We start from the raw sequence: 12471 nt of genomic DNA, 5'->3' as shown, positions 1-12471 counted from the left end.
GGATGGGAAAGAACAAGAAGTACTGGGGATAGAGATACCGGTGTGGGGCTGAGATCCAGATGTCCTACGTGTCCACCGGGTACCATTTCGGCGTTTGATGCTGACCTGGCCGAGGACCTTCTGTTTTGAGGAAACCCGATCTAATTGCAGGTGCCTTGATTCGTGACGATTGTACATTTAAGTGGAGTCTTAAAGGGACTTCAAGTTCTGGTGAAATTTGGCTACCCTAGGGTAGGGCTACTTGGACAAAGAAACCGTACTCTACGTTGCCGAGGATTAGAAAGTAATAAATCTGTCGACTTTTACCATAGCGTTTCAACTGATTAAAACTACATCTCTAAATTTTAAGGAGCTTAAAGAGTAACGGGTTTCACCCTCCTGTCAGGGCTTGACAACATGTCAGCGGTGAATGCATCATACGACGGACACCAGTTCACATGCTGCAGTTATGTTAATAGAATGTCGCCGTTATCTTACTAAAATGATGACGCTATGAACTCAATTTACCTCCCTGCCCCCGGTAGTTTCGTGTTCCTGCGGACTGCCAAATAGGAAAGTGGTGAAAACCGGGGTATGGGTCGGGTCAGTGGGGATCTCAGGAGGTGGGTCGCTCGACTGTCTTCCCTCGAAGCGGCTTCGTCTTCCAGACTGTCTTTGAGACTGTCCTCCAAATTCGATTCCTTCAACATCTACCCCTTACACAAAGTTTCGATCTCATGCGACCGTTACCACTCTCCCCAATTTTTCAGTATCCTGCATATGTCGCTCCGGTCAGCCCACACGAGTGCTGACCATGGTCGTATTCTAACCCTGAGAAAGGACTCGGACTCACGAACGCGAGCGCGGGTATCGCTCGCGGCAGTCAGGACACGATCCCTTGCCAGGCCACAATATAGATCGTCCCGAAATGTATTTCTGCGAGTTAGGAAGCGTCGGTCGGAAGGAAGTGAGGCAAGCACAAAACCGGCTGGCCAAGCGAAGGTCCCGTATGTATTCACGTCTAGTGATTCCGTTGCATATCTACACAGCATCTAGTTCCACATCCATACCCTTCTGAGTATTCACCTATCGATGAGCTCTTCAGAATTATCGTTTCTTGTCTTTGTCAACTTGTATCACCACAGTTGCTTGGCCGGGCCCTAATCAGCTAGAGTTTAGGGGCGAAGCAGAAGAAGGCTGCCGCGTTTAATCAATCGGAAGCCACCGCCTCAGCCACTCAAGCCACCACAAGGCTACCAAGAACCCGGGTAAGGTTTGCCTCTCCAGCCGAACCCATCAGAGCCGCGGGCAAAGAAGCTTGCTGTTTGCTTAAACCTATGTCTGACTTGGATGATCTGCAGTCAAACGGTACACTGCCCGGCAGCTGCTACAGCAACGTCCAGTTGACTAGCACGCCTCGAGACAATATGCAAAACACTACGCAGAACACGTCATCGCCACCAGTGGCTGTGCCAACATATCCAGCTGGCCACACTCATATAAACAGCACACCCAACGGACACGGGGCCCTGAACAATCACGCTGCGGCAGGGCAGAGGCTCAGCTCACCTGCCGGCCTACAAGGCAACATGTATGCGGCAGAGATCAACGAACAAGCCTCATGCACTCCAGAGTACCACCCCAACCCAAGATTTGGTGAAGCCGTGCATCCGGCAGAAATTGACTACGGGCTGTCATACAAACAATTTGGCCTCTGGTCTCCAGATAGCGGGCTAGACATGTCGTCCGCCAGCGATGTCCAAGGGGAGGTGTGCAAGTCGAGTATTGAGATTGGGATGAATCAGAAGGTTCGTATTCAACTTCTTCCCCAAAGCCTTTTCTCGATCTCTCTTGACTGCATCCTGTCACTTGCCGAGACTGCAATCCCTTACCATTCCAACTGATCTCATGAGACATCATTGATGTACATGTATCCTTACACCAGCTCGCATGTATCATAATCACAACCACCATAGGTCCCCACAGTTATCACTGATAACATCATGGCCCGTTGCTAACTCCACTGATCGCAGTTATACAAACCCGTCCAAGGGACGCCGTTACATATAGCGGCAGCATTGGGGCACATGACAGTGACACAAACACTGGTACGGCACAGGGCAGATGTCAATGCCGTCGACAAGGCCGGCCTATCACCGCTGCATTACGCAACGAGGAACGGCCACACGGAGGTTATGGAGGAGCTTTTAAAGAATGGGGCCGATGTCGACTCGCTGGACGCGGATGGGTGCACGCCGCTCTACCGTGCCGCAGAGACCGGCAACAATGCCATGGTAGAAAGGTTGCTATCACACGGCGCAAGGCTGCGATGACGATGGCTAGTTATGCAAGAATTGCCTGTTCCACTGTAAATATCTGTGGTGGGGGAGCACGAAAAATAGCTTTTAGGGATGATATATCTGTACAATCGAAACTCAATCATTGTTTATGATTCTATCTTGTTGATGCGCCAATTCAGCGTTGCATCGCTCACATACTGGTCCTGGGACCCAGAGATGCATTGAACACGATTGTTGTGATCCACAAGGCTGAACACGGCTCAACATGATGCACAGGAAGCATATGGTTCCTCAACGTTCCATGCAGGCAAGTGGGAACATCTACTGCACGTCGATCTATACATGATCACAAAAACTTGTTGATCGGATCTGTTCTCATTACTCTAAAGACCACCCGGGCGGTTAACCAACAGGTTAAAATTGATAACAACAATAAGTTGCACGATGTTCATTGATTTTCGATGAGCCACGGCATACGTATTGAAAGTAAAGTTCATCAAAGCCTCATCATCTTCCTCTCAACCATTTCCAAGTAAAACAGGCTCCAGAAGCATGTTCAGTAATGCCACGCGTATGGGATTGTCGGCATAGCTCTCTGTAAGATCCCGGCGCGTGCCAGTGGGTTGTATCCTTCACGCAAGTGATCTTGCTGAAGGCCAAAAAAGACCGTCGGAATTCGGCCTCGCCAAAGACCCCTTGCGGATAAATTCCCAGGGGCCGTCAAGGGCAACGTCGTATGTTTGATGGCATCGTCGCACGCTTGCTCTATGATGCCATGACCCTTGCCTTCGGTACTGTGTTTGTGCGGAGTTTGCAAGTTTACCGCCATTGTGGGTTGTAATGTACCGTGCGGGTCGGAATTTATGGGGCATTTCTGTCTCCCTCCCAGAATGTGGCAGTGAAAAGGTACTCGCTGCTGGGAGCTCCGCCACCACGCACAGGCCAGGAACACCTGTCATGCAGGTACAACTCCAGGGGGCTTGTACCACAGTGTCTATGTTGGGATCAGCACACGTATTGGTTCCACGTCCATAATGGTCCCATTGACTGAATCGGATATCCTCTTCGTGAGGCGATGACAATCTGGAACAAGAACACGATGCGAAGACTTTGGTGGGCACGAACGAGTAGTTGGCCCCAGGTGTTAGCCAGAGTCAGCTTGAGTGTGTGAAATGGAGGTGGATGCAAGGTCAGCAACTCTATTTATTTATGAATTCGAATCGATATCTCCTCGTTGATTTTGGCCTTAAGGAGCAGGGTTGCATCGCAGTGTTGCTTACCTGTACAAAGTGTGTCCTGCGGAAAGCAGATCGATTCTCGAGAAGGTCCGCGTCCATACGTTGCAACATGTCGAAGGTTCAGGAAACGATCGTTTCGCAGGTGTTGGCGCCAGATGCTCTGCGTCGTGGAGTCATCCTGTTTCTCATTGTCTTCTTTGCATACCACCTCTTTCGTGCCATTTTCTTTGACCGCCTAGCCAAGGTCCCCTCTGCTCATTGGTCTTGTTCGTTCAGTCCCTTCTGGATTTTGTGGCAGCGCTACAATGGCAACGAGTTGAAAGCTATCAGGGAAGCCCACCAGAAGCTGGGAACCATCGTTCGCGTAGGTCCTCAGGATCTCAGCATAAGCGACTATCAGACCGGAGTCCGCCAAGTTTACAACGCTGGCTTTGAGAAGCCACACTACTTCAACTTTTACCAGTATTATGGGTGAGTCCTTGATTTCATTCGCCTGTCTAATTTGACCAAAAGATGAGGAATGTGAAGCTGAATCTCATATCACGTTTCTTGTCTACTGCTCTTACTACTCTCGCCGCTTACTCCCTTGTTCATGACTTCTCCCTTTTTTGCTTGTTTCATCTTCCTTCTTCAACTCTCTTAATCCCTGGCTTACCATATGTTCGGATTAGTGAAGTAAACTCCTTCGCAAGCCAAAGCGCGGCAGAGCATTCTGCATGCCGCAGGCGAGTGTCTTCGTGCTATTCCAAGACCACTTTATTCGCTTCCAAGCAGCTCAAGCGAACCACGGAGAAGATGCTATTCGAACGCCTGGTACCAGAGCTTCAGAACGCCGCGAACCTCGGGCAACCGGTAGAACTCCTCCGGCTGTGCTATGCCATCAGCCTAGATGCCCTCAACTGCTACATCTTTGGCGTTTCCAGCGGGCCCAACTTCACGCAAAACCCACAGCTTCTCGAGGCATGGTTGAACCACTACGAGAACCGCTACTGCAAAGAATCCTTCTGGTTGCAGGAGATGCCATCTGTGGCGCGCGGACTGCAACGCCTTGGCCTCGATGTCATGCCGCGCTATCATTACGAGTCAACAGAGTGGATTGAGAACTGGATGCTCGAGCACTGCAGGAAGGCGGAAGAGGTGTGTCTGAAGATCGAACAAGGTGATGAGCCCGAGATAGAGGACTTTCCATCTGTCTATCAGCAAATCAGAACTTCCATGGCACGGGCGAAGGACGGAAAATTCCTCGGAAGACCTTTGACGAAGGATCTGATCCAGAAATCGATTGCGAGCGAGCTTTTCGACCACATGTGTACGTTCAGGGCCCCATCCGACTTTTCAGGCTTAGACTCATGGCTAATAATTCTCTCTCGTACACGGATAGCTGGCGCCCGAGAGGTATTTGGTGAGTCTCTTATCATCAATATAATTCTTCACATATCTGTTATGGCGTACTGACACCGAGTTGCTAGGCATGGTATTCGCATACATGATCTACTATCTAGCTCAGCACCCGGAGCAGCAGGATCGACTCCGACAAGAGGTCTCTGTCCTCGGGGAGCATCTTGACGACAGCGAGGATGCGCTTCCACCGCCGGACGTACTGCAGTCACTCGATTACCTGCAGGCAGTGATCAAGGAATCACTTCGGATGCGCCCAAACAGCACTCCTCTCCCCAGAATTACTCCACATGACCGGGAAGTCAGCATCGCCGGCGTTGACGGCATCCCTCCAGGCACGCGAGTCAACTGCTTCCAGTGGCTCCTTCACCGTAACCCTGAAGTCTGGGAACAGCCAGACAGCTGGGTTCCAGAGCGCTGGCTTGACGCTGATGGCAAGGAGAGGCGCGACATGCCGCCTCTCTGGTCATTTGTCACGGGACCAAGGGCCTGCATCGGCATGCAGTTGACTTATTACTGTAAGTTTAAAGACCTATCAAGCTCTACCATAGTGCTCAAAACCTGAAGGCTGCTTTACTAAGTCCCGCTTTACACTCTACTAGTCTTCAACTACATGCTCTCTGTCATGTCGTCCAACTTCACTTTTGAGGTCGCTCGTCCGGAGACGTACGGTCGTCACTCCCCTGGCACTTTGGAGGACGAGATATATGTTACAGTTAAGCCTGTTGTGGCCGCCCTGTGAATATGGAACTCACATAACGTACCAGACGCAAATCTGAAGTCACTGCAGCACTCTAAAATACCCGGGAATAATTTTGGGCTCTTAGTTTTGAAAAATGTACAACATAATTTCATATGTCATCGTGTTTCTTAATTGGTATCAAATGTATATTAGTTCTCTGGTCTTTTCCGCAGATATGTCCGTTATTCCGTTAGAATCAAAACAATGCTTAATTTCATCAATTACTTAGACTATTGTTCCTGAGCGACTGAAGTGAATTGTCGATGACTGGATTCACTAATATCCCGAATCAATTTCTGACCTCCGTGCTAAAACACTTCCCGTGTCTTTTTCTTGTATGATTGGTTCTATTGATTTTGTAGTGGGAGTCGCACATCAATCAACCGTGTTATAAATTCAACTTCAAATATCAAAAAAAAAAAAAAACACTAATTTGCTGACATCGTGGATGTTGTTCAGCTGCCCACAAAGAATGAATTGACGGGCCACTCCGGAGGCGTCGGCTCGATGTAAGCGACCTGGGCTCCAACTGAGTCGTCTCTGATCGTGGAGTCTGGATCTACGGGAACGCAGAATGCATCGGACTGGAACCGACGAGGGCATCATGTTCGACGTCCTGCAAGGCGGCTGCCTACTAGCTTCCGGGGCCCCGGATCGCGAGCCCGGCCCGGACACGCCATTCGTTGCGAACACCTAGGTACCTATGCAAGGGGAACTAAACCTTAAACAAGGTGGTAATCTTTTTCATCGGTCAGTTTGACCCACCAGGTCACACTTCGCCAATCCCCACAGTAAAAGTGACTTCGGGCGGAGAATTGAACATTTATGGTTTACTACCTACCACTGTGGAGTTGTACACTGTGCAGTGTCGCACCCGAAAAAGACGAGTCAATCGGGGCCTTGCAGGTAGACCCACAGGTAGGGCAGAGTGTGGGTCTATATGCAAGGTCAGCAAACTTCGAGTTGCTATGACGCGATGGTGGATTCAGTGCTTAGATGCCCAGGTGTGCAGTATACGGTGCACAGGGGCTGAAGTCGGCGACGGTGGCGCCGAGTGTGGCACTCTAGGGGTGCCGTCACCATAGCAGGGGCAAACAACGATGGGTGTGTGGGGAGGAGGCAGGGGTAGGTGCAACATGAAGATATCGCGACACAATTCGAAAGATTGATGGTGTTCGAGCTGGATCTCCCGGGCAGGCCACACCGCGACGCTGCTCCTTTAAGAAGCGACAACATAACCAAGGTTCGGACATCGTTGAACAAGAATTCGAGATATTGCATCGATCTGTACCAACTGTGCCAGCAGCCAGAGTGATACACGATACGAGTGAATAACCACCAACATGTTAGTAGTCCCCTCACCCAGCCCAATCACAACTCCCTGGGTCTGCCCAAACTTTTGTCGCCTTGGGATTGATTGCGAAGACATCAAATACGCACCAGCTCGGCATTTTTGTCACATGCCAGACCCCAAGAGTGATGCTAATAGACGACCCAAACAGGCTTGCCAGACCGGAGCTGAAGTACACGCCGCTGCGGCGCTTTCATAACCCCAACCGCCAGTGGCCAGACAAAGCACTCACAAAACCTCCAATCTGGTTGTCTACGGATCTTCGAGATGGTAACCAGTCACTTGTAAATCCTATGGTAAGTCTTCTTTTTTTTCTTTCTTTTTTTCACCTCAAGTATGTTGAGAAAGGGTCAGGAATGGGAAAGGAGGAGAAAGAAAAAACATTTACATGCCCAGGTGGGAAGTAACGAAAATGAAAAGAGTGTTGTCTTTGGGTCCTGCTCTCAATTTCGCCCCCACCACAGCATCAAGGAACAACCTTGCTGACATTCTGCCGCTTGCTCTGGAACTAGACTCTCGAGCAGAAGTGGGATTTCTTCCAAATGCTTGTGGCTATTGGTTACACTGAACTCGAGGTATGCTTCCCGGCCGCGTCTCAAGTAGAGTTCAACTTTACTCGCCGCCTCGTCGAGACGCCTGGGGCAGTGCCGGACGGGGTTCGCCTCAGAGGGCTGAGCCCTACCCGGCGCGACTTCTTGGCCAGGACAGTGGCCGCGTTGCGCGGGGCCAAGACCGCCTCAGTGTGCACCTACATCTGTATCAGCGACAAGCAGCTCAAGTACCAGGGCTTCACCCGCCAGCAGGCCGTCGACCAGGCCGTCGACTCGGTACGCTTTCTTCGGTCCATCACCAAGGATGACCCTGAAGCCGCCGCGGAGACCAAGTGGAGCATGGCGTTCGGCCTGGAGTCCTTCAACGAGGCCGATTTAGACTTTGCGACCTTGATCACCGAGGCTGTCAAGGACGCCTGGGAGCCCACGGCCGAGGAGCCCATGGTGGCGGTCATCGCGTCCAGCACCGAGGTGGCCACCCCCAACGTGTTCGCCGACCAGGTCGAGCTATTCAAGAGGTCACTGTCGGAGCCGGAGAAGGTCCTCATCTCCATCCACACGCACAACGATAGAAGCGGAGCCGTGGCCTCGGCCGAGCTGGGCATGCTCGCCGGCGCTGACATGGTTGAGGGCTGCCTCTTTTCCAACGGCGAGCGCTGCGGCAACGCCGACCTGGTCACGCTGGCGCTCAACCTCTACTCACGAGGAGTCAGCCCTGGCCTGGACTTCTCCCGACTCCCCGAGGTCAAGAAGAAGTTCGAGGAGTTCACCGGGCTTACCGTGCCGCAACGAGCACCATACGCCGGCGAATTCGCCCTGCAAGCGTTCAGTGGCAGCCACCAGAACATCATCCGCAAAGGCATTGCTCGCCGCGTCGAGGCGGCACAGGCTGGGGAGAATATCCTCTGGGACATCCCATATCTTCCTCTCGATCCAGAGGACATAGGACTACCCCTCGACGAGATCATCCGCGTCAACTCGCAGAGCGGCAAGGCAGCGGCGGCGTGGGTGCTAAGCCGGCGCTGGGGACTCGAGATTCCTCCCGAGCTGCAGGTTGACTTTGGAAAGCGTGTGCAAGGCCTCTGCGAGGCGCTCGCGAGGGAGATCAGCCACCGGGAGGTACTTGATCTCTTTGTCTCCAGCTATTCCCCGACCGCTGGCGCGGCCGCTGGTCTCGCGGATGCAAGGACGCCCGCCATGGTTGTCTCTCGCGTTGGGACCAGATACCACGTCTCGGGCACTGTCCGACCGGACGGGAGCATAATGATCCCCCTGGACGGTTTTGGGGACGACATACCCTCTGCCGTGCTTGCGGGGCTCCCACTCGCCCAGGGACTGCATGCTTCTGTACCTACGATCAACCACGAGCAGCCGCTCCGCTCTTCTCACCTCGGATCGGGTCAAATCGGCGCACTTGCCACCTGCTCGTCTGACGGAGAAGTGTTTTGGGGGTTCGGAGTCAATTCGAACAGCGAGAGCGCCCAGGCTTCCGCCGTCTTAGCCGCAATCATGGTAAGCACTTCACTTGAATGCGATAGCGAACCAGAATCGTTTGTTGGGTTTATCTAGGAATATACCTGCTAATTCCAAACCCTACAGCACCTCTATCGAGCTCGTCTGCCCTCGACGCAGCGGGAACCAACGCGAAAGAGTGTGAGTCTTCCCGCCGGGGCCAGAAGGTCACAGCCGGTTGGGGCTTGAGCGTGAGGTGTGATATCTAATGAAATTCTCGTGACATATTTGGTTGGTTTCTATTGTTTGGCTTCATATTTAGTGCCTGTTTCAAGGAGTAGCGGCACTGGCAGCTGAAAGATTGTCCCTGCCGAAGTGCAGAGCTGCAGTCACATATCATATATCACCACATCTCATTTCTTGAGATATTTACAACTGTCTTTATAAAACATTCTTTCTCCTACTCGTTTTCATAGTTGAATCCCACTCCATTTATCCTAAGAGCTGTAGTCAAACAACACGTGTAGCAAGTGAGATTTCTTTTCAATATCATGAAGAGGCAAGCGGCATGTGTAACCATGTATACGTCGACTCTCCTGCTCCCTACGTAATCCCATTTAGTGGAATTGCCCAGTAAAAACCCTTGTGTATGTCTGATTCCCATCCTCAACAGCTTGGAATTACATGCACTGTATGGAGGTACCATATAATATTGCTTGCGAAACCATTTACGTTACATGCGTGTCTCATGCTCTAAATGATTAACTTGAAATTGAATAACATGCGGCAGTGGAAGGTGCTGCATTGGCGTAGATGATGCCCTCAGGTCTGGGTGACCTGACATTGTAGGACGCCAAGTTGCGACTTTGATGATGAGAAAGGCCCAAAAGCTTCCATTTTCTATCGATTCGGGTTTGGGGGATTTGTCTCCGTGTACTTGGCCTACTCATTTCTTGTTCGTCGTGCGGTGCCATCTCGCGAACAATCCCGCCCCAAACATGCAAATGGCAGTGCCCACACCTATGAAGAAGACCTTGGTAAGGGACTTGTTGTAGAGCCGCATCACCCTGGGCAGCTGCTGAGGATCCACCAAGTCCCGCAGCTCCGACGCGCCGCTGTTGATAATGTCCTCCGCCCGGACGCCCGGCACAGACGACAACGTGGCCTTGAGCTGGCCCATGAAGATGGCCTGGGCGATGGCGAGGCCGGCAGAACTCCCAACCATGTTGCTAAAGAGCATAAGGGACATGGCCGACGGTGACAGCGGGCCCTTCCCGACAGCATTATGTGCTGCGGTCAGTGGCTGCTGCAGGGCCAGGCCACCGAGCCCTGCGAGGGCGGAATAGCCCATCAGGCGTGATTTGCTTGTCGACAGGCTAATAGTAGTCAGGACGCCTGAAGCGACGGAGGTTAAAGTGCCGCCGAGCATCATTATGGGATTGAAGAAGCCGATCTTGTCCACTATTATGCCCCCGAGGATAATGCCCCCGGCGGTGCAGGCGTTGAGCGGCAGGAGCAGTACACCTGAGTCGCCGGCAGTGTAGCCTTTGATGGTCTGATACCATAATGGGATCTGAGGCGTGGCGGGGCCATCGTTAGCACGGAGTGACAGACGCCTGGGAGACGGAACATGATTTATTGGGAGGGCGATAGAAGGGGGCACATACGTAGTAGTCATACACTGCTACCGCCACACCATTGCTAAAAGCAAAGATGGCGGCGCAGACAATGTTGCGATTCCTTATCAGTCGGAACGGTATCAAGGCGCTGTCCGCCTTGCGCTTCTCCCAGATGAGAAAAGCCGCCATGAGGACAACGGCCAGGACAATCATTGCTATGATGAGGGCGCTGTTCCACGCGTATGATGTGCCGCCCGTGTTCACGACAAAGAGGACGAAGATGACTGCGGGACACAGGATAACGATCCCGAGATAATCAAGGCCCCTGAGCCGGTGCAAGATCTCGACCCAAGGCTGCCTGTTGGTGCGGATGAGGAACGCGAGCACGAGGCCGCAGACGGCGCCGATGGGTACGTTGAGCAGGAAACACCAACGCCAGGACACGTTGTCCGTGAGGCTCCCGCCGATGATGGGCCCGATGAGCTGGCCGATGAGCTCCATCGCACCCATGAACGCCATCATCATACCGAGACGATTCGGGGGGATGATTTGTGTCGCGAGACTGGTTGACGTATCTCGTGGTCAACATCACATAGGGAAACATGCACATTGGGAGGGAAGTGAGGGGGCGCCGAGGTGCCATGTTGTGTTTGGAAGAAAAGGAGAACGGCAAAGGGGGGGGGGGTCTTACACCATAGCTGTTGACACAACCCCTGAGCAGCCTAGTCCTGTAAACACTCTGCCCACGAGACACATGGCCATCGTATTCGCAAGTCCGGAGAGGAGGCAGCCGAGCTCAAAGAGAAAAAGCCCAACAATGAATACAATCTTGTGGGGTACGACTTGATTCAGTGGCCCAAATATAAGCTGAGACGTGGCCGCGGCGAAAAAGCTGTATTCATCTCGCCGTCAGCATTACAAACACCTGGGCAGGTGCGTAGCTTGAGCCTCGCCTAGATATGCCTAGACACGAACGGCATCGAGGATGGAGGAAAGTCGGAAAAAGGTATCTTCGACGTACTACACGGAGCCGAACCAGCCGACATCGTCAAGACCGCCGAGGTCGTCGGTAATCTGCGGCGTAGCAACACTCACAATCGTGGCGTCCTAGAACAAAGCAGCAGGGGATGTCAGGTCAGCCCGGAGCTTCAGATGCACAGACGGAACCGCGAGATGGACCCGGACGGGCCGGAGCCCACATACCAGGCCGATAAGAAGGATCGCAACAGCGAGACCGAGGGACGTGGCCCATGTCGAGGACGGCATCCCCAAGAACGTCCCCGGCTGCGCGGCCGGCGCCGCAGGCGGCGCGGGGATGTCGTCCTCGACACCGTCGAACGTCACCGGGGGAGCCGGACCGACGTCCTCAGCGTCCTTGGGGGTCTCCGGCTTCTGGTAGACGTCCATCTGCAGCCACCGTGCGTCGTCCTCGTCGATGTGGCCGCCGCTGCGCCGTTCCGACTTGTACTCGACATCGTCGTTTGCTGCCATGGTTGGGTCGGATGGGGGGTATGTGCGGGCAGCTTTTGCTGTGTACACGAGGCGGTGGGCCGGCTCAGGGGTTGTGCTGTGGGATGGGGTGTCCGGGAGGGCAGGCAGGTTTGACTCCAGAGACCAGTCTGGGAGGGAGGCGTGCCGTGGGGTTTGCGAGGAGGTGACAGAACATGGGGGGTGGTTCTCGTTTCTAATGCCCATACATATAAAACGTATGTGGGCGCCTTCTACAGTGGTCCACGCTCAAGGCCCAGCGGTTGAAATCTACCTCAAGGCCCGGCGGTTAAAAATACAATGCCAAGGACAGACACGAATGCACCGCAGATTCATGATATCGCGGGTTGTTC

At 52.9% G+C, this 12471-nt stretch overlaps 5 protein-coding genes across 5 annotated transcripts; 3 read left to right on the top strand and 2 right to left on the bottom strand.

The window, feature by feature from the left end:
- Positions 1 to 1568: 1568 nt before the first annotated feature.
- On the top strand, positions 1569 to 2312 carry KVR01_009541 (uncharacterized protein; the record flags this gene model as incomplete). Its single annotated transcript, XM_044790092.1, has 2 exons — positions 1569 to 1787; positions 2013 to 2312. 2 exons carry the CDS (start codon positions 1569 to 1571, stop codon positions 2310 to 2312), a joined length of 519 nt encoding a protein of 172 aa, XP_044642043.1.
- A 1314-nt stretch (positions 2313 to 3626) lies between these two features.
- Positions 3627 to 5657, top strand: KVR01_009065 (uncharacterized protein; the record flags this gene model as incomplete). Its single annotated transcript, XM_044789148.1, has 4 exons — positions 3627 to 3988; positions 4243 to 4826; positions 4987 to 5433; positions 5518 to 5657. 4 exons carry the CDS (start codon positions 3627 to 3629, stop codon positions 5655 to 5657), a joined length of 1533 nt encoding a protein of 510 aa, XP_044641567.1.
- A 1479-nt stretch (positions 5658 to 7136) lies between these two features.
- On the top strand, positions 7137 to 9143 carry KVR01_009165 (uncharacterized protein; the record flags this gene model as incomplete). The annotated part of the gene is made up of 3 exons (XM_044793546.1): positions 7137 to 7304; positions 7521 to 9071; positions 9129 to 9143. 3 exons carry the CDS (start codon positions 7137 to 7139, stop codon positions 9141 to 9143), a joined length of 1734 nt encoding a protein of 577 aa, XP_044641667.1.
- An 814-nt stretch (positions 9144 to 9957) lies between these two features.
- On the bottom strand, positions 9958 to 11149 carry KVR01_009052 (uncharacterized protein; the record flags this gene model as incomplete). Its single annotated transcript, XM_044794242.1, has 2 exons — positions 9958 to 10584; positions 10679 to 11149. The coding sequence occupies 2 exons, from the start codon at positions 11147 to 11149 to the stop codon at positions 9958 to 9960; spliced, it is 1098 nt and encodes a 365-aa protein (XP_044641554.1).
- A 501-nt stretch (positions 11150 to 11650) lies between these two features.
- On the bottom strand, positions 11651 to 12121 carry KVR01_008903 (uncharacterized protein; the record flags this gene model as incomplete). The annotated part of the gene is made up of 2 exons (XM_044791471.1): positions 11651 to 11737; positions 11834 to 12121. 2 exons carry the CDS (start codon positions 12119 to 12121, stop codon positions 11651 to 11653), a joined length of 375 nt encoding a protein of 124 aa, XP_044641405.1.
- Positions 12122 to 12471: the final 350 nt, after the last annotated feature.

The sequence above is a fragment of the Diaporthe batatas genome (genome assembly GCF_019321695.1).
Source record: "Diaporthe batatas strain CRI 302-4 chromosome Unknown Contig00011, whole genome shotgun sequence".
NCBI lineage: Eukaryota > Fungi > Ascomycota > Sordariomycetes > Diaporthales > Diaporthaceae > Diaporthe > Diaporthe batatas.
The sequence above is the reverse complement of the archived record's forward strand: the minus strand, read 5'-3'. Positions and strand labels throughout refer to the sequence as shown.